Raw genomic sequence first — 23,271 nt, 5'->3', positions numbered from 1 at the left:
TGTCTTTCCAACCATCATACGTTGAATAACACATATCGCGCCACTGCGTAGACAGGCAGACGTGCCGAGTGTTCTTCCACTACGTCATCTCTTTATTACCACGTGCTGGCGGCGTGAAGGTGGGAAAGTGAGAAAGCAAAGCTAATGTTTTGCTATTCACCTTCACTCACCTGCACGTGCTCTCTGCCGCCTGCATATCTTCCATGTCCTCCTTTCAACCAAGCTACACCACAACTACAACACTCAACCCTCACTGCAATTTGAAATATATTACGCATATCCACTTCAAGAACCTTTCGATCACCACTAAAGTAAGTTGACCCCACCAGTGAAGCTTATCAGCTTTGCACATTACAGTTGTTACGTGGGAACGATTACCCTACATAGAGCTCAAGATGGCTTATCATAGCAACGCATTTATTCTGCCTAGCTAATTCTAGGTTTATTCTATATATGCACAGCCGCTATCTCGTTACGTGTTTACTTCCGACTCTCACTAACAGCACACAGTCTTCGTTGCCGCCATGCCGACCAACTGGAACGACATCAAAGTCATTGAAGGCGTTTTGGTGGCATACCTTGCTGCCAACGACAACAAGGTACGTTTATTCTTGCTCTGTGCTGACTCCATACGCCATTGTACTAATATATTTCCTAAAGATCGATCTTAAAGAAGTCGCGCGGCTCTATGGCAACGGTATGACCTATGACGCTCTCGAGTCACATTCTAGAGTCTGGAAGAGACAGGCTAGAGATCTCAAGGCTGCAGCTATGGACAACACTCTTCCCACTCCCAAGAAGCCGCGTGCCAATAGCAGCAGCCCGACCAAGAAGACGAGTCGCAGTCCTTCCAAGAAGAGTAAGTACTATATCCTAGGGGTTATCGCATTGCTAACTGTTGAGTAGCTGACAAGGTCCAAGCTGGTCGAGTCAACAAGAACAAGTCAGTTGGAAGCGGCAAGGTCAAGACTGAGGATCTTAGCGATACTATCCATGTCATGGTCAATTCTGGAGATGAGATCGAGTGCGTCTAGGCACTGGTACGGCGAAAGCACTCAAGTATTTTCCTCTTGTGATGGAAATAACAGGAATGGTGCAGGCGATCCATGTACCAAGGAGTGGGGTTCATGTCGGACAGGTGGGATTACTCTTGGTATGACGGGGTAATCAGGATACGGATTCAATTCCATGGCATAAATTCAAATCACATCTAAAAGTCTAGACTCTTGCTTTGATTCGTCTCCTTCGCCATGTGATCTACCTTGTGTGATGCTAAAGTGGGCATGGCGTTCCACGTGACTGCGCGTTGGCGCTATTCCTGGTTGGCGTACACATGCATCTCAGTCTCAACGTCATCATCCTACTCTTTAAACATTGGTTATTTATCAAATTTGCATATTGATATGCTAAGACAAAATGAAGGGTCTCTTCGTTCCTAATGGCGGAACACCGCTTACTCGCTGGAAAGCACTCGGGCGTAGTAGTACCTGTCCATCGCTTCTATACATTTTGATAAGCACCGCAATCCTCGCGACTATGGTACGTTTTCTTGATTCCAAGCCCATCGTCATTATCTCGGGAAACCAAACATCTCAAGACACCCAATTCTAGTATCTCTACACGTCATTTGGCCATGACCACATATTCTCCGCCTCTCAATTTGCAACTTTCCACAAATGCTCAATCAACACCTATCTGTCCACTGGCCTGCCCTTCCTAGACTCAGCACAACCACCACCACTAGAAGAATACGTACTTCGACGCAACAACCTCGCTAAAGCGCTTGTTGCCGAAAACGTGGATGCATTCGTGGTAGAGCCAGGGTACACATTTAGTTACTACGCAAACGTGACACAGCAAGACTGGGAGTCCTGGGAGCCCGAAGAACGCCCATTTTTAATGGTCATCCGGCCTCAGACGCTGGAAGACGGGGGTATAGTGGCAAATACGTCGTTCTTGGTGCCGAGTTTTGAAGAGACGCGTGCGAGGCTGCTCGATATGCCATTTGAACATGATATCCACACGATTACGTATCAAGAGCATTGGGACTATTACACCACGCTTTACCTCTCTGAGATCTGGGGGGAGAAGCTATCACCCAAACTGATGGTTGATGAAGAAATACGCGACTTTATCCAACGTGGGCTGGCGTCGAATGGCTTTACCGTCTCAGGTTTGGCCGGTGAAGTGGAAGCTGTGCGACAAGTCAAGACGGAGCGCGAGATTAGCATTCTGAAAGCTGTTAATACGGGAACGGTGGAAGCTATTCGTGCCATGAGACAGTGTCTCTATCGTGGTGTGACGGAGAATGAGGTCAAACATGTGTTGGACGATGCGCTAAGAGCCGCTGGGCTCGATCCGTTCTTTGATATTGTCGAGTTTGGAAAAAGCGCTGCCTTGCCCCATGGCGGGTACGACGGGACCAGGAAGTTGGATGCTGGCATGTTTGTCCTTATTGATGTTGGCGCAAAATTACATGGGTACAGTTCCGACGTAACTCGCACATTTTATCCACCGTTTGAGCCAGTGCCGCCAACAACGTCGGAACACAATACAACTGAGCAGCTAGAGGTCTGGCAGCTTGTGCTAGATGCACAGGCTGCTGCTGTCAATGCAATGATACCGGATTCCACGGCCGCCGCGGTGGATCTTGCCGCACGCGACATTATCCAAGCTGCAGGCTACGGCGATTACTTTACCCACCGTCTAGGACATGGCATCGGCATCAAGGCACACGAGAGCCCATACCTCAACAAGGGCAACTCCGTAGCCACATTACGCCCAGGCATGGTATTCACTGCCGAACCGGGTGTTTATCTTCTCAACAAATTTGGTGTGCGCCACGAGGATGTCCTCGTAGTCAGGGAGAATGGGGAAGCGGAAAACATTAGTGGTGGCTTTGCAAAAGGACCGTGGCAGCCTTGAATACGGCCGGACTTCATAGCAAACTCGAATGATTAGCTGTAGCCTAAGCCGAAAAGGTTATCTACTGCATTTTTGTTATTACACTGTTCAACGTAACCCCGACTTGTGTTCGCCACTCGGCGAACCTTCTTCTTCGGCAAGCAGCTTTCATTCTGTTTTCTCGTCGCAAAAGCTTGCTTACAATGGCTATCGAAACACGTGCAATCCTTCCATGCGGTGGTATCCCCAATGTTGTCCAATCCCTCGGTACGCCGTAAGCAGATAGATGATCATGAGATGTCGCCCTCCAAACGCCTCGCGCTAAATCCCCATGTCAAATCAGGAAGAAAGAGGAGCACTCCGCTCCGTCCACCCGCCCGGGGCGCCCACAATCAAGTGAGACTGCATTGGAATAGGCGGTTTGGACAGGTGTCGTACTACTTCGTCTACTTTCTGCCCTGTGAGGGCAAAATTACGTTAGCACGGGAACAAATATGTACTCATACATCAATGGTAATAGACAATTATAAAGCGCAGCACATGCTTCAAGGCGAGGAAGAGCCAATGTGCGTGGGGTAGGTGGAAGTACCCTGTCCAGGATAGCTAGGCCGTGCGGGCTGCGCGGGTCGATAGGAATGATAAGCGTGGCGCGATGGGGGTGTAGATGGAGGGCGGGAATATTCCGGGCGTACATTGGTAGGACTCGAGTGGTAGACCGGCGGTGGTGGCGGGCGCCTTGTAGTTGGCAAAGGAGGCAATTGGTACCGACGCGATGCATCTGGAATGCTGTTGGGGGTAGTAGTATACGCTACCTTTTTAGTTGGCCTCTGTGAATCTTCATCATCGCTCAATGTCAGGTCGACAACCTCAGAGGTCCTCTTTTGGGTGGAGCGAGGGGCAATGGATGGCTCTCGAGAGGGCAACGGAGGCGTACTGAGCGAGGTAGGGGTTGGTGCGGCTTCACTCTTGATAGCCTGGACGCGGTAGTCAGTGATCTCAACGAGGTCATCGTCACTGTCGTCGTCATGGTTGTTGTGCTTGGGTTTTAGGTCCTTCTCGGTCGACCACTCGCCATTTGGCTGGATAGTGACCTGGTCCGTGTTGCGGGCTTTGCTCAAAATGTCCTGAACGTATTCATCAACAGCAAGTGCCTCGAATGATATGGTCTTGTTGCATATTGGGCAGGTCCATGTGGGCGCTTGCTCCTGGAGCTGTAGAAAAGAGTCGGCATCGAAGCATTGGTTGTGTGTGCAGACTGTAGATCTGCAGGGAGTGACGATTCGCAGAGTGGAAATTGGATCTTTGAGTGACATGACGCTCGATCCCACTTCGATATCTGGGTCATTGGCCTTCTTCATCACTATTGACGGGTTAGTTGAGCTTGGTGTCGGATGCGCAAAGGGGGCGCCTTACTCTCCTCTAACACGGATCCCCTGGTAATGACATTGCGGCGCTTGATACGCTGGGTCAATTCTTCGACTGAGAATTTCCGCACCAAGTAAACAAATAGGTTATATTTCTACAAAAGACTGTTAGCTTGGAGTCACATTTCAGGTGAGTTGAATGGAAAGAAACCTCTGGTTGACTTGCCTTCTGGGTCAGGGCATAAGTGATGAGGAGGCTGTTGCGCTGATTGGCGACTTTTGTGCGGACAAAGTCGGTAATATCAGCCGGACGCGTCGAGCCTGGCTTATTTTTGAGGCCCTTATAGTTTGCCTTGACCTCTGCATCATTGACCTTGACCTCGATCTGAGAAGGAAATGCAATGTCGAGACGCGAGTAAGGAGCCAGCGGCTGCTCAAGCGCAGAGAAGAGCAGCAGTCGCAGGGATGGGTCGGAATTTAAGCGCCCTGTCTGAGCCTCATTCAGGGTAAGGCTCTTTGAGAGCGTGGCTCTGTGAGTTGGAGAAGCTCGCATATAGTTAGCTTAGAAGGGCAGGTAGCGGCGAGAAAGGCAAACATACCTTCTAGCGACATGTTTGTGAGCACAAGCTCGCGTATCTCGAAGAAGGGGCTGTCTTTGAAAAAGTACGTGGGACCTGCTGTCGTCATCAGTACTACTGCGGCTGGGCACACGAGCGCAACGGGGGCCAACGTACGAGAGGGCAATGCTGGCTGGTGGTGCTGGTGCGGTTGGCGCGCGCCGTTGGACTGGTATCCGTTGGACATGGCGTAGCTGTTCGCAAGGGGCGGGGGCGGTTGCGAATATGTAGGAGCAGCCGGGCTGGTTGCTGTTGGGGGCGGCGCTTCACCGTGATGCTGCACGCGATGGTGTAGGCGGCGCAATTGCTCATGGTCTCTTCTAGAGACGGCATCGGTGATTACTGGTGAACGTGAGGGTTAGCAGGACGAGTGGTGAAAAGTATCGAGGCGGCGCCCAGAACATGTACGTACAATCAATGACGCGAGCCTGGAGGGCAGCCTTGTTGCCCGTCTGGGCTTTGCCCTCCTCTTTCAGGATTTTCTTGAGGTCATTGTTGATGAGCCTCTTTGAACGCTCTGTGATGGTAGCAGCCGTGTGCTGCAGCGTCGCCTCCATACTGGGTGTGCGTGTGGGTATGCGAGGACGAGCGGATGGGTTTTGGTGTCGCGATGGACAGGGCCAGGCGGGTTTGGAGATGTGAGGGTGAAATGCTACGGATATGGCGAAGGCATATCGGGGGCTATATGAGCGAGGAGGTCTCGAGTCCTGGGGCGGGCGAGGGTGAGAGGAAGACGGTGGTGAAGTGAAGGGCCGTCGAGGCAGTTGGCCGGGCGGGTGCTGGTCGCAACTTCTCTACTGCCAGACTCGGTCGGCGGGCGATTCAGTGCCGTGTAGTACAGTACAGTGCAGGCAGACGAGCAGTAATCTGGCGCCTCGCTGTGTATCTCAAGTGGCCGTCGTCGACGATGGCGGCGGGTCTGGCGGCGGGCCCATGTCCCAAGTGCTGCCAGCGTGTGTGCCCCAAGGCAGTCAGCGTCACTCGGCGAAGAACGCGACCCGAGCACGGGCCGGCGTGGGTTTGGCCCTGGCCCTGGCCCTGGTGGTGCCTCGCCACTAAAATTATTATTCCCAGCTTTTGCATTTTCCCCACCCAACGACCCGCCCGCCGAGCGACATACTTACATTCTCCAACATACACACCCATATTCTCTCCCCATACACAAGCACACACACACACACACACACACACACACACACACACAAAATGGCAAAGGGTCTCCGCGCAAGCAGCAAAAAGGCAAACCGCACAAAGCTGCGCGCCAGAGTATTCGGCCCTGTCGAGCAGGCGCGCATGGAACGCCTGCATGCCAAACTTCTCGAGACAGTCCAGCAACCCAAGCCAGAAAGTAACCAGATGGACACTGCTGAAGACAGTAAGCTGGTCGCATCCTCTCGCGCATGTCCGTCTGCTAATATGAGCCCAGCCAACACCGCAGCCGAGACCACCACCACCGCCGCCAACGAGGACGACTTGCCCAAAGGTTCGTCTTTTCTCACTGCTCCCATACCACGCTGCCTGTCCGACCCCTCCCCAAAGCCCCTCGACGCAGCACAGGACGACTGTGACCTCAGGAATCTGTGCTTCCACCTGGGCTTATGTTCCGATGTTGTTGGCTTCACCACAGACGGCCACCTCGAGTTTGCCTTTGACCCACTCCCTCCACATTGGTCGGGTAAGAATCAAGGGCTAACTCCATCCTGATGTAGACATGGACGTCGACGGCGCCCCCGCTGCCACCACCTCCACCTCCACAAAGAGCTCCTCCAACAAGTCCAAGGACAAGAGCCAGACCCGTAAACAGCTTCGTCGCAAGCCCTCCAACAAGGTCTCCTTTCCCACCTCGCGAGGCAAAGGCGCCCTCAAGCCCTTCAAGGGCCAGACAGCCGGACCCGGTCGCATTGGCAAACGACGATCATGATTAATGATTTTCTCCCTGGCGTTGATGGATGGCATTTCCCTGGCGTTTACAAACCTCTTGTTGTTTTCTCCAAAAAAGTAAGGGTTGGAAAGGATACCATGTCCCCCTGCGCGGACTTCTACTGCATGTATGCGCAATTCATAAGTCTATATTTGTATGTTAGCACCCAAGCATGTGACTGACAGTGCGACAACAATTGGTCTCAGCTGTTTGTCCACATCTCTTCTCTGATTGATGCATCTTGTTCTTCTCTTCCTAAACGCACGGCTAGGGATATGTGATGATATCTTGATGCCGTTGATCTTGGGAAGTTGGTGTGGAATTTTGATGGTAAAAGGGGCTTGAGAGGAAGGCGGTGGTTTCTTCCTTCCAAACTCGGGACCAAACAGCTTCAACCATGCATACATAGATTCACACATGAATTTTCTTTTAGTCACACAGGGCAGTGTATATATCAACAATCTCTTAAATAGCAACTGTCTTCACCACTTCTCTCATGAATTACATGCATAAATCACAGCTCCTCAACTTCTGGCCCCTGCCCTACACTCCTCTTTTTCAAATCCTTCACCACCATCCGTGCAATAACCTCATGTCCCATGGGCCTGAGATGAAAAACCCTCTTATAGCTATCCGGTAACAACCAGTGAACCTCATCCCCCAACCATCCTTCTCCCCCAACACCACCACCGGTACCCTTTTTTTCCTTTTCCTTATCCACAAACCCCATGCCATGCTCAATCTCCCAATCGGGATGCAATTCCACCGTCTTCTCCACCTCGCTCGCAATCTTACCCTGGAACGAAAACCTCGGCACCGCACCCCCCGTCTGATTCAACAACGCCGTGCTATTCTCGCCCTGGTCCACAGTCGCCCACTCGTAAAAGGCCAGTCCAGCGCGATTCGGCGCGGGCTCGACAACGCCGGTCTCGCAGTAGCGACCGCGTAACTGGCGGATTTCTGCATCGTAGTCGATGAAGTGGACGCCCGATCCGGCGTCTTCGACTGCTTGTGCTAAAATGCTGTTGACGCTGCGGACCATGTCGTTGAGTTTGCCGCGGAGGTCGCGGGTGAGGTATTGCTTCTCCCATTCGACATCTTTCCATATGGCCCACGTCACGTTGTCGCATGCTTCGTCGTCTGCGCCGAAGAATGTCGCATATCCTGTGTAGTATATGCTGCCGTGCTGCGGGTTCATCTTTTGCTTTGCTGCATCGACCAGGAGACTCGTGTTGTGGTATAATTCTGTCTCGTTGGCGATGCGAGCGCGTGCTTGATCAATAGCCTCTGCACAAGCGTCCTCGGCGGCCATATAGAATTGGTAGATGCATGCGCTTAGGATGCCGGTAAGACCAACATCGTTGCCGCCCGCTGATATGGTGAGTAGGTCGAGGTTCGAGGGCAGCGCTGGCACCTGGGTAGCGAGGATTTCGGTGCTAGTGGCGCCAGAACAGGCAAGGAATGTATGATTTCGGTTTGGATTCGTACCAAGGAGAGATATGTGTAGTATGTTGGGATAAGAGTGTGTGTAGCGGGAGCAGAGCCAGTCAAGGCGATGTCCGGAACCGAGACCAGCAGAGTACGAGTCGCCTATTGAAGCAAAACTTTGGATCCATGGGAACTTGACGGTGGGAGAAACAAGGGGAGTTTGGTTGACATTGTTAGATGGACTAGTCAGGGTGAGGACACTTGAGATCCATTTGGTTACACTTGAGGATAGCATGGTGATGGGTCTGAGATGGTGTAGTCGCAACACTCATGGCACTCCCAGGCATCCATGGTTTGACAAAATATCCTATAGCAAAGAAGCAGTGTCAGTGTCTGGCCATGTCAGATGCTGTATTGCACGTGTGGTTCAGCGAGCGGTCACGCGGTATAAGCAAAATGGCTGTTTGCGCGAATCGACCAAGCACGAGGTCGTTGTAGCACGGCTACTGGCTGAAATCGTCCACGACCAGACACTCACCAAAAGTCCATGTTTAGATAATACTGAATCCCTCTGCTGTGGCTGCAGTTACATGGCGTGTATTTTCCGCCACAAGATGAGAAATCCCTCGAATATGCACGTGCTGCCAAGGTCGCTCAGGTTGCTCGTTTGTCTACGATATGGAATCGTCTCTTGATCATGAATTAAAGATTCTCGAATATAATTTCTCGTGTCTACCAACCCAAAGGTCCATGACTGGCACACTCTGGCCTGCATCCTCGACTGTCTTATCCCAGCCTTCGTCAACCAGCCCGCGAATCCTCTCTTGCAGCTCTGCACTCGCCAGCACCGCTTGCGCCTGATAAGGGCCCATGACACTAGCTCTCACAGCAGCGCTGACCACTGTCCTCGCATGGGAAAACAGAAACAGATAGGCAGCTTGCTGCAGTGGAACATGCAGAATGCGGGTGATGAGGCCCCATAGCGGGGCAAGGTGGGCGTTTATGTGCTCCGACGTGCGGAGGGCGACAGAAAAGGATGCAAGCACTTCGACGGCTGTATTCTTGCCTGCTACGCCATTCAAGCTGTGCTCACGCGTGTGTTGCTCGGTGCTATTGTACTGCGCTCGGAAGCTTCGATCCCAAACAGCAAGCAGCGCCCGGCCTTGTGCTATGCTAGCCCGTCGTGCCACAGTACACGGTGTGCTCGCATCAAAGTCATTATCCAGAGTTTCAATCTCTTTTGGGTCGCGATACCCGGCAAATACGTATGGGAGTGACGTGCTGGCGAGCGTTGATAGCGAGAGGCGGAGGAACGTGTTAAAGGCCGGCAGCTGTGACGCCGAGGGCGTCGCTGGCTTATGGTGCGCGAGATACGACTCTAAGCCGCTGCTAAAAGCAAAAGACCCTAGTGGCAGGGCCGAGTCGGCGAGCAAGAGGAGGGCATGCAGGGCAGCGTCTTGTTCGGCGGGGGAGAAGGAGGGTACAGGCGGGGATGGGCCGGCATTGGGAAGTGGCGAGAAAGGGGGAGTTGCAACTACGGCATCTGGGTTCAGCCGGGCCTTTGCATCTTGTAGTCGTCTTTCGAGGTCTGCTACCTCGTCCAGCAGGGCTTGCTGGTCTTGGGTTGGTGGTTTCATCTTGGAGGTCGGAAGAGGATGCGGCTAGCGAAAGGCTACAACTCGTGGCTTGGCGACATTACCGAACATAGCCAGGGATCCATTCTGGTGCATGCATACGCTTTACATGAGCACAAAGTAGACTAAGCTCGAAAAATGTTCATTGATGTCGTAGCATCTACAGCTGCAAAGTCGTCATATTCGTAATACTACCCTACCAGGGTGCCCAAAACTCCAATGAAGCCCATTGTATCATGAGACCTAGCCTAGCCCCGAACCAGCCCAAACAAACCGGCACTATGGTCATGAAAGAAAAGGGTATACCACACGTGAAACCACCTTTAGAAACCCACAACCCAAGCGCCCGAGAGAGAATAGCAATGTCGGCTCTAGGCCTCTGCGTCTTGCTTGCCCGCATCAACCTTTGGGATATCGGCAAACATGAGCGAGCCGCTGCCTTTGTTGGCCTCGAGACTCTTAGAGCTCGCCTTCTTGAACAGCGTCTGTGGCTTTGATCTGTAGCTTGGTTAATTCACATGCTCATGTAACCTTAGGCGCATGAAAGCGGACGACATGACTTACTTCTTCATGGCGTGTTTGGTCTTGAAGGCCTGCAGCTTCTGCGTGGCCGGGCTCATGATGTCGTCGGATGGCGAGACATACTTTGACTCCCTATCTTGACGTTAGTGTGACGCTATCGTATTAGGTGCATGCCTGGCCCAACGTACTGCTTGTCATCGAGACGCGAGTGTAGAACCTGACGATGATACTCAAGACTCTTAATCTTGGTCTTCTCTGGCGCATCCATGGCCTTGACCTTTGTGTTTGTGTCGCGCGCTGCGAGGACGTTGGGAGCCATTGAGGTAAGATGGATTTGGTGGTGGTGATGCAAGATGTATGTCGCTTTATTTTTGCTTTTTTCTGTCTCTGGTGGTGTGAAAAGCTAGATGTAGTCGGTGTCAAGTCGAGGCAAAGCGATTCCTTTATGCTTTGGCTGCGTCGGGTTGTGGTGGTAATAGTCGTCGACTTTGCACGTGTTTATATTGGACATGTCGCGTGGGGCAACGGCAGGGAACGCGTCCTTCACGTCATTACCCGGGCGTGGTTGCCTCCTTCCACCCTGGGATCTCTGCCCGGTTTGGGCCATGACGCCTCACCTGGTTGGCTGTCACTGCCTGTCTCTCCACCCGCGGGCCCTGTCAGGGTTGGGTGAGTCACCGTTGATCCACTCGCCTTTGTTTGGCACAGACAATCCATACTAATTGCTTTGGCATTCTCTTCCTCCCATCATTCCCCCAACTTGCATACAACCTATCATGTTTATCTAGCCCACGCCCATTGAAACATTGCTGAGACCGAGAAAGTACCCTCAGGCCATCTAGTAAAACATGCGAACTCATGTCGTCTGAACATGCACACAACTCTGATCGTACATGCTCCGCGCTGCCAAAACACCAACGCTATGTATGGAATGTGGCCCATGGCCACCCGTAAAACGCCAACGTATCCAAGGCACCCCCTGGTGCTTGGCCTCAAAACTTGCCCTCCACGCTCTTGTAAAATGGTGACAAAAAAAGGGTACTCAAAGAAATGCAGCTAATATACAGGACGCACCGGGTACATGAAAAAGGGAAGCCAGACGGAAGTCGTAGTAGATATTACAAATGCACGCGCATCGTGTCGTTGCTGCCAAACGCCTTGCCACAGTTGGGGCACTTGCGCGCTCGGTTCGTGAGCCGGTCTTGCACGCACTGGTCGCAGAACATGTGCCCGCACGTCTTGATGACCGTGTTCTTGAGCTTGCTCTTGCAAATCTGACACTGGATCAGCAGCTCCATCGTCGACACTTCCGAGCTCTGGTTGGCCGTGCTCTTCTTCTTGTAGATTTGCACCTGCTTCTCCAGTCCAGCAACTTGCGCTGCCAGCTTGTCTCGCTCCGTTTCCGATTCCCGTTGCGCGTGCTTTGCCGCCAGGCACGTTGCGTCCTTGGTTTCGACAAGCTTCTTGAGCTCGGCGATTTGGCTGGCCTGGCCCTCGGACGTAATGGCGTTCTCGCTGACTTTTTGTTGCAGCTGGCGGTGCTGAATAGAAAGCTCGTCCATCTGCGATCGCATTTCTGCTGTTTGCTTCTCCAGTTTGTCTACCAGCGATCGACTGAGCGAATCTGCCTCTTTCAACTGTGCCACAACTTCCGTGGCTTTGGTCGACTGGGCGCGGAGGATTCGAATTTGCTGTTCCAACTCGCCTTTGGTCTTCATTGCGGCGAAAAACTTTTGATCCGCCTTGGCCTTGTCTGCGTGTGCCTTGGCAATATTCTCTTCCCATGTCGCAATCTCGGCAATTTTCTTGCTTGCAATTGCTTGCGCCTTCTTCCATGCTGCTTCCATGGCCGGTAGCTCGTTACTCAAGATTTGAGCTTGACTCTCAAGCTTCAAAACCTTGGCCCGCAATTGCTCCGGAGTCAAGTCGTCCAGCTCCATGGATTGCTGTCCCATGGATGCTTGCTGTTCGGCAATTTGCAGTCGCAGTCGCTCGCATTCTGACTCGAGCGCCGCAATCCGGCTGTCACAAGCACTCACGAGTTGTTTCGATTGCTCGATAGACTCCTTGGAATCCTTATGGCTGGCCTCCAGAACGTTATTCTTACTTACAAGCTCGTCGCGAGCGTTTCGGATACGGGCACAGTTTGCTTCTGCTTGTGAAACATGGCTTGCGTGTTCCGCCAGGGTTGTACGCACTTCCTCGTCCACTTTGATCCGGTATGCTGTTCGCTCAGCCTGACTCTTTTGCGCTTCCTCGCGCAAGGAAATGTTTTGGGCTTCCAGGTTGTTGATGCGTTTAATGACGTCTTCATGCTGACTTTTAATCGCCTTGAAAAGATCTGTCTTTGCATAATCATCATCAGAGAGCCCGGTAAGTTTGACTTTCAATGTCGTAATCTCTTCTGTGAGTTTCTTGTTCTCCTGCTCCATCTGTTCTAGATGCTCTTTCCTCTTAGCCGCCTCAGCCAAAGCTTGGTTTTTTGCAGTCTCCAGCTCCTCACTGATTGGTCCTGGTGAGGCGCCGTTGGCTGCATCTGTTCCGTTGCTAGCTGAAGGGGGCTCTTCCTTTGCTACAGTGCTGGTCCCAACTGCTTGTTGCTCAAGCTTCTGAACCTGAGCACTTTTCAATCGATCAAGTTTCTTTTCAGCAACAAGATAGCGGTGAGTAGCGGTATCCAGTCGGTCCGACAATTGCTCCTTTTCTGTCGCAACCTGCTGGAGTCGAATGACATGATCCTTTTCGCTAGCTAGAAGTTCTGACAGCTTTTTCTGAAGTTGAGCGACCTCCGGGCTGGCTGCAGGAAACTTGGCAAAAAGAGAGGAGAGTGAGGAGAGAATCTTTTCCCTGCGCTTGGACAAGTGTTGCTTAAAGGCCTCATTGTCGTCGCCAAGAAGGGCGGCAGGGACTGAAGGAGTAGACTCAGAAGCGGACGATGATGCAGGCAGCTCGTCAGCCCCCCGGAGTTTGATTTCATCGATAAGCTAAGAAGGCATTAGCGTCACCTCAATCAAAACCCGAGGGTATACTGACCTGATCAAACCATGCATCGATTGTTCGCAGATGGGCGTCGTGGTGCTTCGAACGGCTCTCCAACTCGCTCAGTTGTGACTCGACGGTAGCCTTTTCGCGTTTGAACTCGCGCATCTGGCGGAGAATAGCATCCTTCTGGAAAGCCTGTCATGTTGCAGTGTCAGCAGGGGCGTGCGCCGGGGCCGGTAGCGAAGACGGGCGGTGATCGGGGGAGGGGGGCGAACCTCAAGATCATCTTTCCAGGGCAGGTCAGCGTCGGGGTGAGAGCGGGCCCCGTTGACCGCCACGGCCTGCCTCTTTGCAGGAGGAGCAGCGTCGTCAGTGATGGGCCGCTTGCGGTCCTCCATCTTGACAGCGTCAAGCGATGGGGGTGCGACGGTCCTGGCTTCGAGCCTCATCGAGGAGACGCCGGCTGTGTCTGAAGGGGCAGCGAGACGCGCACGCGATCAGACCATGAAGGGAGCAGCGAGCGAGCGGCCGAGATGCAAGCGGGCGGCTGGCGAGCGTCGTGATGGCAGCGGAAGGGGGGGGTTGGGGGGGAGTGTCGTGTGAGGCCGTCGCAGCAGGTGGTGAGCGAGGAGACGGTGGGCGTCGAGCGAAGAGAGTTGCTTGGGTGCCAAGCGGGTGGCTAGTGTCGCGCTAGCCCACGCAGGTGTGGTCTGTGTCGGGGGCGCGCGCCGCCACGCCCTCTGTTTCTCTCTCTCCGTCTCTCTCCCCAATGTGACGACGAGGGACTTGATATCAGCCAGCGTGCCCCAACACCACCATGTCTGCAGACCAAGGCCCCAGCCCGCCGTCGGCTGCGGCTACGGGCAGTGACAAGGCGCCGGCTCCCAAGGCCGCGGCAACATTTAGTTCCTTCATTAACAGTGCGTCGTCCCATGTCACCCCAAGGCACCGACTGGGCTAAGTCATGACTAGAGAATACGACGGGCAAAAAGTTTGCGCCCAAAGCTGCGCGACGACGGCCAGCCGCTGCCTCTGTGCCTGGCTCGACACCGGTGCCATCATCTACGCCTGCGCCAGAAACACCAGCATCCACTGCAGAACCGCAGGCAGAGCCCCAGTCCTCCAATGCACCCGCCGTCGCACCATCCACTCCTGCCCAATTGCCTACCCCAGCCGCGACACAAGACCTCGCAGTGATAGTCGATCCTACGCCTAGCGATGCTCCACCAGACCCTGCGCCGACCAATGTACACCTACAGTCGCAGGTAGAGGGGGAGTCGCATCTGGCTGCGGAACACCCACCGGCCCAGGGCCTGACTACCCAGTACCTCGAGGACGACATCCAATCCGGCAGATCGCCCAAGAGACGGCGCATAGAACACTCCGCAGGACCACCGCAATACACAGACGAAGCAAGCCCACACCAGCAGCCAGATGCAGCAGGAGTGCAGGATGGGGCACAGTCACCAAGCGCCGACACTGCGCAACACCCCAGTGACTCACAGGCGCTTCCGCAACCACGAAAGAGGAGGAATCCACCTTGGGTAGCGGTAAACGACCCTGCCGCAGGCGATGGGCAAGCAGCGGCTGCTGCTGCACCTGCCCAAATTTCTCGCCAGCTCCCCAAATCACGTGCAAGGAAAAACGCTACTGAGCCCGCCACTGCTCAAGACAGCCAAGATACACCAGCTGTGCCGAAGAAAACGAGGAAACCCAAAAAGAACAGGGCCGCTCTGAGCAGCGAGGTTGTCGAGGGGCCTGAGAGCGAGGTCGGACGCATCGCCGACGAGATTGTAGCTGCCGCTGTACAGCGCAAGCCCAAGGCAAGAAGACGAAAGAGAGCCATTACCGAGGGCGAGGAAATTGACGGGGTTGAGGGCGATGCTGGCACGACGCAGGAAAAGAAGCGCAAGGGACGGCCACCACGGGAGAATACCCCATCAGATGCAGAAAATCAAGTCATCGACCCCGATGTTACTTACATGGACTCTCTCGCTGCCCGTACAGTCCGCTGGGGAAAGCTGTCTGCCCGAGAGAAGGAAATGCGTACCATAGACTGGGAGGCGGTCAAACGGCGTCGGAGGGAGGAAGACTCGAAGATCATAGTCTCTAAAGCAGAACAGGAAGCAGCAGACAGGGCTCTAGCCGAGGCAGGTGCAGAAATCGCTGCACAAGCCGAACGAAGACCTCAACTACGACTGAACGCAGATGGTATCTTGGAGCTGGTTCCCGACTCTGGAACAATTGATCGAGGAGGTGACGCGGAAAGGGAGCTGGACGCAATGATCGTTACTGAAGACCAAGACATCACTGCTCGCCTAACGACCCGTAGCTTCATGAAGAACAACAAACGTTTCCCCAACGAGTTTCTCCTACCAGGCCAAGGACGTCGTTGGAATAGCGAACTTACCGAACTCTTCTATCAGGGCCTGCGATCTTTCGGCACAGATTTCCAAATGATATCTCAAATGTTTCCAGGCTTTACCCGGCGCTCCATCAAAACAAAGTTCACTCGTGAAGAGCGCGAGAACCCTCAAGGCGTCAAGGAAGCGTTGCAAGGTCGTAGCGAACTCACTAATGGTGGCTGGGGTGTCTTCCTTGAGAAATCAAACAAGACAGAAGAGTCGTTTGCTGACGCAGATGAGATCAAGCGCCAGATGGCTGCTAAGGAAGCAGAGTTTAAGGAACGAATCGCAGCCGCCCACGCAGAGGCCCAAGAAAGGAAACGTCAACGAGAGCTAGCTGGTATTGACGAAGACGGAAATCCCTTGGGTGATGGGGCTGCGAACAAGGAAAATGGCAAGGGAAAGAAGAAGAGGGGGAAGAATAAACAAGTGGCATTTCAGGAGGAGCAGGGTGTGGAGATTGTGGGACATGTTGGTGATGACGATACCTGGGGTCAAGAGTGAGCTCTGTGGGAATCGAAGCCCATCAGACAGGTATATCCTAGTAGATGAACGGGTGACGGGAAATCACCTGAATACGCAAGCTAGCCATGCGATAATACGACTCAATGGTTAACGAAATACGATACCCAGTCAAAGAATTTTTTTCGAAAAAGGTCAGTCTTTTCGCTCTGATCACATTGTTATTTTACTTCTTTCCGTGCATTTGTCGAAAAACATTGAGCATGGCACTGAAGGTATGGGCTGCAACATGATTATTAAGAGGTATTCATATTATCGTTATCGTCTATACGTTATCCTTTCCCAAACGCCTTACTTTAATGCACCAAAAAAATCCAAAACATTCTTGCATATACATCATGGCAGTATAGGGTTTACTTTGCAGCAAACCTACTCTTAGCCCTCAACTTAGCTCCAAAGAAGTACAACACATAGACACCAACACTACATCCTGCGGACAAGCCCGCAAGCAACGACACACCGCGGTCGACGCCCAAATTGTGGAAAAGCGGGTAGGAGAAATGAATGGCGGCGGTTGCCAGGGCACTTCTGAGGAAATCGTTGCCAGCAAACAGACTAGCCGCGTACTGAGGGTACACAAGCGGCAAGTAGAGGAAGATACACTGGATAATCAGGAAGATACCGATGGTCGTGATGACGATACCGATACACGACACGACCCAGTGGATATCCGGGTTACTCGTCCATCCGAAGATGAAGAGACCAATCGGTACGAGAAAGGTAACGAACAGGGCGGGGATGAGGCGGCGCTCTGGGCTACCGAGACCGTGGAGCCGGATGCTGGGCTCGACGCGGTAGTAGATGTACCACCAGTACCATGTTATACTGATGATGACGCCGACGGTGACGGACAGGAAGGTCAGGCCCAGCTCGCCAAGGTTGAAGTGGTACATTTCGTTGTAGACGAGGGGGAAGGCTTCGAAGAAGGAGTAGAAGATTCCGTATACAATGGCAGTGTAGACGGCGGTGAAGGCGATGCTGGGGTCTAGCAGCATGAGTTCAAAGGGGCGCCAGAGAGCTTCGGTGGCAATGGCGCGGGGTGTGAGGTTTGCCTGGTCGATTTCGGATTGGCTTTTTAGCTTGTCGTTGCCGGTCAGGAGGCGGAGGCGCTGGGCGCGGCGGAGGAGAATGGTTGCCGAGGAGGTCTCTGGGAGGAAGAAGAAGAGAGCTAGGAAGATGGGTCCGTTCATCCAGAGCATCTCCCAGAGGGACCAGCGCCAGTTCTCGGCTGCGACACTGAAGCCGCTGATGATGGGGCCGAGGGCTGGGCCGCAGGTTGCGGCGAAGGCCCAGAGAGAGAGCACATAGGGGAGCTTGATCAGGCTGTAGATGTCTTGGAGGGTGGCTCCGCCAGTAGCAAGACAGGGACTTCCGAAGAAGCCTTGGAGGAAGCGGAGAACGATGAGTCCGGCGAAGTTGTCAACCAGTGCGGTTGGGACGAGGAGAATGACGAAGATGGCATAGGAGATGATGTATGGTGGGTTTCGACCGATGACTGGGATCTCACTCAATGGCGAGAACAGGAGTGGTCCGATACCATATGCCAACACATACATTGACAGGCCAAGGGAGGCGGCTCCGATTTGAACGCCGAATCGTGCCATGACACCGGGTATACTGGGGCTGTAGATTGCACTGCCCATGTACACGCCCATGGTGTACATGAGAATCAGGCTGAGGACGACGGCCTTCTTGCCAAACGACCAGTTTTGCGGGTTGGACTCGTCGTCAGTGTCGTACCAGTCTACCAGTATGGTACCATCATCGAGTTTCTCGGGCTCGATTGGACGGCTGGGCCCGCGCTCTACGGTTGCCAATGAGAATTGCTGTTCGAGATCGGCTTGCGTAGTTGACTTGTGCAGGGCTGTTCGTGTTCCTACACGGGAAATCTGTGTTCGTGCAGTGTGTTGTGTTCGTGCGGTTTGCACCTTTTCCAAGTCGGTGGCGGATTCATCTTCGCTCTCTGACTCTCGCCTTTCCGCTGATGCTTCTACGGGGGGTTCGTTACACACTTCTTCAGTTGCAGGGCCCTCTTTCTCAATCTGTGGGTCATGAGAGAATTCTGAGCTTAGACGCTTTGGCAAGGGGCGTGTGTGCTGGGTGTAGGCTGTGGGTATGACAAAGTCTGGGCGTTCCTCCGGATACTGGAGTAGGCGGTTGTTGGTAAGGTATCTGAGGATCTGCCCAATCGGGGCGTCCCGAATGAGGGCCGATACCATTTTGCGAAAGTGACTTGGGGCTTTGATTGGCTGGGGTACTCTTATGTAAAATACGAAGGGCGAGTCTGGGAAGAAGGATGTTCTTGTGGTAAACTGGCTGATGATGTTTGTATTGGTTTGATGCAACTACAATTGAGCGACGATGGACTACATTTATCTTGTATTCCACACAGCTCTTCTTCGTGCCACACAAAGCTCTACGGACTTGCTTGGTAAATCCATTGTGCCAAGGTTTCGTAATGCGGCATCTTACAAAGCGCATGCAACATTCTAATCACCGCACCAAAACCCTAGGCAAGGCAGCCATAGACTAGCAGATGAGGGAGGGGATTCGTCCATGACGTATCCACTGCAGAATCAAAGTGGAAAGTCGAGGTGAAAATCACATGCATATTGCTAAGCAAGACAGCACGCAATCTGGTTGGCACAGGAAGAAAAAAAAGTAATGCGGTGCTTGATCAGCAGGCTGGCTCACTAAGCACCTGCACGCGCTAGTGGCAGTTGGGATGGTCAAAGGCGTTAGGGGAACGTCGACTTGTTGGTCCGGGCATAACTCCGCCAGCCCCCATCTTGCGCCAAGCTAATGTGACTGTTGTCAATTCCCCTGCCACATGGACATAACCATGGACATAGCCAACACGTACAAGCCACCTTCTCTTGCTCCATCAACAAGGCCGAAAGAACTCCATCACGCCATACTCTTCTCTTTCCAGTCGTCTTCTTATGTGGGTTAATCAATTTTGTTGATGAATTTAGCGTCGCTAGTCTGCAAAGAGCTACTATTTACACGACCAATCCGGATACGCAATGCGTACACGCAAACACTATAATGACTCTTGACCAGGTGGCTTACGAAGCGGTCCTCATGTCAAAGGATCCTGGTACTAGTTTCCTTCCGAATCGTCTAGAAATTGGCCCACCATACCTAGTGGTATCCATGCTCTCGTGCATCATCAGTCATGAATGGCGTATAGTCGTGCATTATGCGCTCATGAGTATCATGCGCTAGACTCAGCTAGGCTTTGACTCGGTACTTGTTCTTCTTCTTGATGCTTTCCAAGAAATGGTGTTTCAAGTACATTTACTTTCTTTCCCAACCTCACGTGTTGACTTCATTTGAAGTCTTGGACAGAACTCTTAGCTCGTATCTCGATACCTTCTAGCGTACGTCATTGCCGGCTCTCGGGGAACTGAAATAGCCGGATAAAAACGATGCAACTATAAAACAAAGGTAATACTAGGTACTTCCTACATATTTAATTCACGTGGATAAACAATGCTCTACTCTACAAGAACTCTTAATTTTCAACAGAACGGAAAGCGCCTATATGATAATTGAGGCTGTGATTTTGATTGATTTTGGGCGACATTTTGATCTGGCTACTTCAGTCCCCCGGAAGGTCGGGTGAAATTACCACGCGGTACCCTAGCACTAGCTTTATCATGCGGGCCGACATTTGGGCCCACACTTCCCGAACGGTGTTCGCATGTATGTACGTGGAAAAACCTCCGATGATACCGTTAAGAGCAATCTCGATCTTGTGCCGTTTCGTCTCTGCGTTGCCAATGCGAGATCATGTCCGAATATTGGTGGCTCCAAGTATACCCGGCGATTTGATGCACTTCATTGTATATTCTTGTGATGATTGCAGCCTTCGCAGCAGTGACACGGTATACCAATTCAGCGTACATGCCAGTGGCTAAGATGAAGAAAGCTGTCTTGACGTTGTTGACCTTGAGATGTCTAGCAACCTATCAGTCCACTCTAAAGGACTATTGTTGTGACCAAGTCCAAATGTGTTTTTCTTCATGCAACCCCAAGAACACCTTTCCGTAAGGAACGCTTCCTAGTTTTACTTAGAGAACAAGCAATATATTGTACCCCGGAAACTATTGAGTGCCATCGCATGTTAACCCATACTCAGAGAGGCACATGTACCCGTTCCCATTACCTGGGTTTGTCACACGATATCCCTATTAGGTAGGCGTCAATAAAATTAGCTTGGAAAAGCAGTTGTCACAAAGCACGTCTTTCGAGTGGCGAATCTTACAAGCCGGTTTTGGAACATCTGCTCCAGATCTTCCATAGTTAACTCTCTCAATTGATGAAGATATCACTGGGCACATAGTCTCCAGGGGATAGTAACAGAATTGATTGAATGCGCTCAGTGCATTACTAATAATGAAAGCAATCTTTTGGATCTGCACTTTGTGCAACCGGCGAATCTTTTTGGTTTCATGTGTGCAAAACACACCATCTTGCTGTATGTCCCTTTTCCTTGAAACCCTACAAACTGTAGTTGGTTTCTGCCTATCTACTCGATGCCCGCAAACTCGCAGCTCACGTCTCGAGTTTGGAATTTAGCCTGGTGTAACGAACTGGATACCCAAGACAGAGTTAAAGAAGGACCGAATTTGAACGAAGTTGCGCCGTTGCGCCGTGTTTGGGGTTCAGACCAACGGCTACAGTAACGGCCAGACTCGTGGCAGCACAAGAAACAGATCAGCGTACTTGGTACTATGAGATTTTAGTCCGGTATCATGAGCGGCTCGGTGAAACCAATACAAGGTAGTACGCTAACCTCACCCAGCTCAATATAGCCAGAACACGTTCAGATCGTTTTTAGAAAACAATAGTGATGGATCAAATATATATTCCTAGGACACTTGCCCTAAGTAGCTCTGGCCTTGGCCTTGGGTGGCGATATTACTGCGATATCTCTACTACTATATTTCCACTAATTTACTGCTATGTCTTTGCCAGTAGCCATGACCTATCGCGCTGAGGTACTATGCAAGGGTTTTTGCACTATGAAATACAGATTCTTTGGACTAAGCGCTATATCTATAAGGGAAGGGCCCAAAGTACAATAGCGGCACGCTCCTATGGTCACACTGACCTGTCTCCTGGTCAAACCCACGTGCATGGTCCGTGCTGTGTATGCTGCTCGGCTACAGTTTGTATATGTATTTGGGATGCTTACACAGTAGCAAGCAATAGGATTGCACAATCCACAATGCTCGAACCCAAAGCATTTCAACATTTGCAGTAGTCTAGATTCATTGAAATGATATCGATCCTCTCTTTTATTCAAATATTTGTAGACGGGTAAGCGAAGGTTGTGGTAGCGTTTGATCGAAACACTACGGGGCGATGATCGGACCCCTGGTCAGCTTTGACCATGTTCACTAGGACCATCGTAAGCCTCCCCCAGGCATCTTCCAGGACATCCCTCTCCCACAGTCGTGCTCTTCTTTTGTTCATTTTTGCCAGACTTCAACCCGCACACCGCTTAAACATTTCAAGATTTTGTAGTCCAGAGGTGGCTGCTTTACAGCGACCACTATGGCATCAAATGTCTTCAGAACTTCCAGCTCCCAGCAGCTGTTCTCGAGTTTCGGCACCCCTGGTAGAGAACCCTGGCTTACCAATGGATCGCAAAACATCAGATCGACTTCGCCAGATTGGCGGAGATAATTCAGGAGTTGCAGCCCAGGAGAGTGGGACATATCCGATTGGCCTGCCTTGAACCCAATCCCCACGACGAGCACTCTGGGTCGATGTGCCTCGCCGTGTTTGTGATAGCTTTCCTCGAGTATCAACTCTAGGAGGTGACTGGCGATGCGTGATGGTCGGGTCATCATACGCTCGTGCGCCTGTTGAAGCAGCGGGAGTTTGCAAGTCGACATGAGATATGTCGGATTGACGGGAATGCAGTGACCTCCAATACCCAGTGAGGGATACATAGGTAGGTACCCGAAAGGTTTGGTCGCGGATGTGTGGGCGACTTCGAAAGGATCAATTCCCAGTTCCTTACAGGCATCCGCCATTTCGTTCGCGTAGGCAATTGCTATAGTCCTCTGGCAATTCTCGTAGAGCTTTGACATCTCAGCTACTTCTGGTTTGCTGACAGGAATGACAGTGTCGAAAACAGTTTCATATAATCTTGTAATAGCGGCCAAAGACCCTGGGGCAACGTCGTCTAGACCGGAAACAACCTTGGGTATCGATTTGGGTGGGGGTTCTACGCGGCCTGGGTCTATTCTCTGTTCCAGAGTTAGTCCATCTCGTTTCTGGAGTGTGTGGGATGTCTTACTTCAGGCGACATACCACCGAAGATGCCACGAGCCTTAACCAGTGGCCCCAGTAGTTGCCTAGTCATTCCAACCGCAACAGTACTCTCTACCACCACGATGGAATTGGCTTTCACATAGGGGTAGAGCATGTCCACTGCACTGCGAATGTGCGAGGAATCGACTCCGCCGGTCAAGCTCAACGATGTCGGCACACAGAGTAGAAAGTGTGATGCGGTTTGAAAATCTCTACTGTCTGTGGAGAACTTGACATTGTGCTTCTCTGAGTACTTTAGTCGCAAGTTGTCTATTCGGGAAGCAGATATGTCATATGCAACTATGGGGAAGGCTGAAGAGAAAACTTCCATGAGATGTTCTCCCACATAGCCCACCCCGATGATTGCGATAGTACTGGGTGCGTCAGACTCAGCCATTGAGTGAATGGTAGGATTCGGCACACTGTGGTTTGAGTTGGACGATATATATATCATGTTTTAGAAGATTCGAAGTGATTAGATGAGGAAGAGCTTGTTTCAAGCGGAGAGAGATCGGCGTCACACGAGGTTATGGTGCGATCGTGGTGATCAGATCATATCACATATATTTGGATCGGGGGAATTATTTGTGAGTGTCTGGATCTATTGGGTCATACCATACAAGGCAGATGTATATATTCCTT

At 52.0% G+C, this 23,271-nt stretch overlaps 12 protein-coding genes across 12 annotated transcripts; 4 read left to right on the top strand and 8 right to left on the bottom strand.

The window, feature by feature from the left end:
* Positions 1-500: 500 nt before the first annotated feature.
* On the top strand, positions 501-1,034 carry COCVIDRAFT_110759 (hypothetical protein; the record flags this gene model as incomplete). The annotated part of the gene is made up of 3 exons (XM_014696766.1): positions 501-599; positions 661-805; positions 907-1,034. Coding segments are annotated over 3 exons (372 nt in total), but the record flags the coding sequence as incomplete, so codon positions are not given.
* Positions 1,035-1,416: 382 nt separating this feature from the next.
* Positions 1,417-2,925, top strand: COCVIDRAFT_110753 (hypothetical protein; the record flags this gene model as incomplete). The annotated part of the gene is made up of 2 exons (XM_014696765.1): positions 1,417-1,539; positions 1,612-2,925. 2 exons carry the CDS (start codon positions 1,417-1,419, stop codon positions 2,923-2,925), a joined length of 1,437 nt encoding a protein of 478 aa, XP_014552251.1.
* Positions 2,926-3,449: 524 nt separating this feature from the next.
* On the bottom strand, positions 3,450-5,442 carry COCVIDRAFT_19646 (hypothetical protein; the record flags this gene model as incomplete). The annotated part of the gene is made up of 6 exons (XM_014696740.1): positions 3,450-4,264; positions 4,318-4,423; positions 4,480-4,829; positions 4,868-4,942; positions 5,003-5,227; positions 5,298-5,442. The coding sequence occupies 6 exons, from the start codon at positions 5,440-5,442 to the stop codon at positions 3,450-3,452; spliced, it is 1,716 nt and encodes a 571-aa protein (XP_014552226.1).
* Positions 5,443-6,091: 649 nt separating this feature from the next.
* Positions 6,092-6,806, top strand: COCVIDRAFT_110815 (hypothetical protein; the record flags this gene model as incomplete). Its single annotated transcript, XM_014696764.1, has 3 exons — positions 6,092-6,260; positions 6,324-6,560; positions 6,595-6,806. The coding sequence occupies 3 exons, from the start codon at positions 6,092-6,094 to the stop codon at positions 6,804-6,806; spliced, it is 618 nt and encodes a 205-aa protein (XP_014552250.1).
* Positions 6,807-7,320: 514 nt separating this feature from the next.
* COCVIDRAFT_110801 (hypothetical protein) lies at positions 7,321-8,529 on the bottom strand (the record flags this gene model as incomplete). The annotated part of the gene is made up of 1 exon (XM_014696763.1): positions 7,321-8,529. The coding sequence occupies one exon, from the start codon at positions 8,527-8,529 to the stop codon at positions 7,321-7,323; it is 1,209 nt and encodes a 402-aa protein (XP_014552249.1).
* Positions 8,530-8,929: 400 nt separating this feature from the next.
* Positions 8,930-9,871, bottom strand: COCVIDRAFT_110788 (hypothetical protein; the record flags this gene model as incomplete). The annotated part of the gene is made up of 1 exon (XM_014696762.1): positions 8,930-9,871. One exon carries the CDS (start codon positions 9,869-9,871, stop codon positions 8,930-8,932), a length of 942 nt encoding a protein of 313 aa, XP_014552248.1.
* Positions 9,872-10,239: 368 nt separating this feature from the next.
* COCVIDRAFT_110760 (hypothetical protein) lies at positions 10,240-10,709 on the bottom strand (the record flags this gene model as incomplete). Its single annotated transcript, XM_014696761.1, has 3 exons — positions 10,240-10,366; positions 10,433-10,522; positions 10,579-10,709. 3 exons carry the CDS (start codon positions 10,707-10,709, stop codon positions 10,240-10,242), a joined length of 348 nt encoding a protein of 115 aa, XP_014552247.1.
* A 799-nt stretch (positions 10,710-11,508) lies between these two features.
* COCVIDRAFT_110813 (hypothetical protein) lies at positions 11,509-13,821 on the bottom strand (the record flags this gene model as incomplete). Its single annotated transcript, XM_014696760.1, has 3 exons — positions 11,509-13,374; positions 13,424-13,567; positions 13,648-13,821. The coding sequence occupies 3 exons, from the start codon at positions 13,819-13,821 to the stop codon at positions 11,509-11,511; spliced, it is 2,184 nt and encodes a 727-aa protein (XP_014552246.1).
* A 368-nt stretch (positions 13,822-14,189) lies between these two features.
* Positions 14,190-16,281, top strand: COCVIDRAFT_110822 (hypothetical protein; the record flags this gene model as incomplete). The annotated part of the gene is made up of 3 exons (XM_014696759.1): positions 14,190-14,292; positions 14,345-14,424; positions 14,485-16,281. 3 exons carry the CDS (start codon positions 14,190-14,192, stop codon positions 16,279-16,281), a joined length of 1,980 nt encoding a protein of 659 aa, XP_014552245.1.
* Positions 16,282-16,652: 371 nt separating this feature from the next.
* COCVIDRAFT_110790 (hypothetical protein) lies at positions 16,653-18,518 on the bottom strand (the record flags this gene model as incomplete). The annotated part of the gene is made up of 1 exon (XM_014696758.1): positions 16,653-18,518. One exon carries the CDS (start codon positions 18,516-18,518, stop codon positions 16,653-16,655), a length of 1,866 nt encoding a protein of 621 aa, XP_014552244.1.
* Positions 18,519-20,495: 1,977 nt separating this feature from the next.
* On the bottom strand, positions 20,496-20,828 carry COCVIDRAFT_110819 (hypothetical protein; the record flags this gene model as incomplete). The annotated part of the gene is made up of 1 exon (XM_014696757.1): positions 20,496-20,828. A coding segment is annotated over one exon (333 nt), but the record flags the coding sequence as incomplete, so codon positions are not given.
* Positions 20,829-21,779: 951 nt separating this feature from the next.
* Positions 21,780-23,026, bottom strand: COCVIDRAFT_30341 (hypothetical protein; the record flags this gene model as incomplete). The annotated part of the gene is made up of 2 exons (XM_014696756.1): positions 21,780-22,565; positions 22,616-23,026. The coding sequence occupies 2 exons, from the start codon at positions 23,024-23,026 to the stop codon at positions 21,780-21,782; spliced, it is 1,197 nt and encodes a 398-aa protein (XP_014552242.1).
* Positions 23,027-23,271: the final 245 nt, after the last annotated feature.

The sequence above is a fragment of the Bipolaris victoriae genome, assembly GCF_000527765.1.
Source record: "Bipolaris victoriae FI3 unplaced genomic scaffold scaffold_114, whole genome shotgun sequence".
NCBI classification, from domain to species: domain Eukaryota; kingdom Fungi; phylum Ascomycota; class Dothideomycetes; order Pleosporales; family Pleosporaceae; genus Bipolaris; species Bipolaris victoriae.
This window is presented reverse-complemented; position numbering and strand designations above follow the sequence as displayed.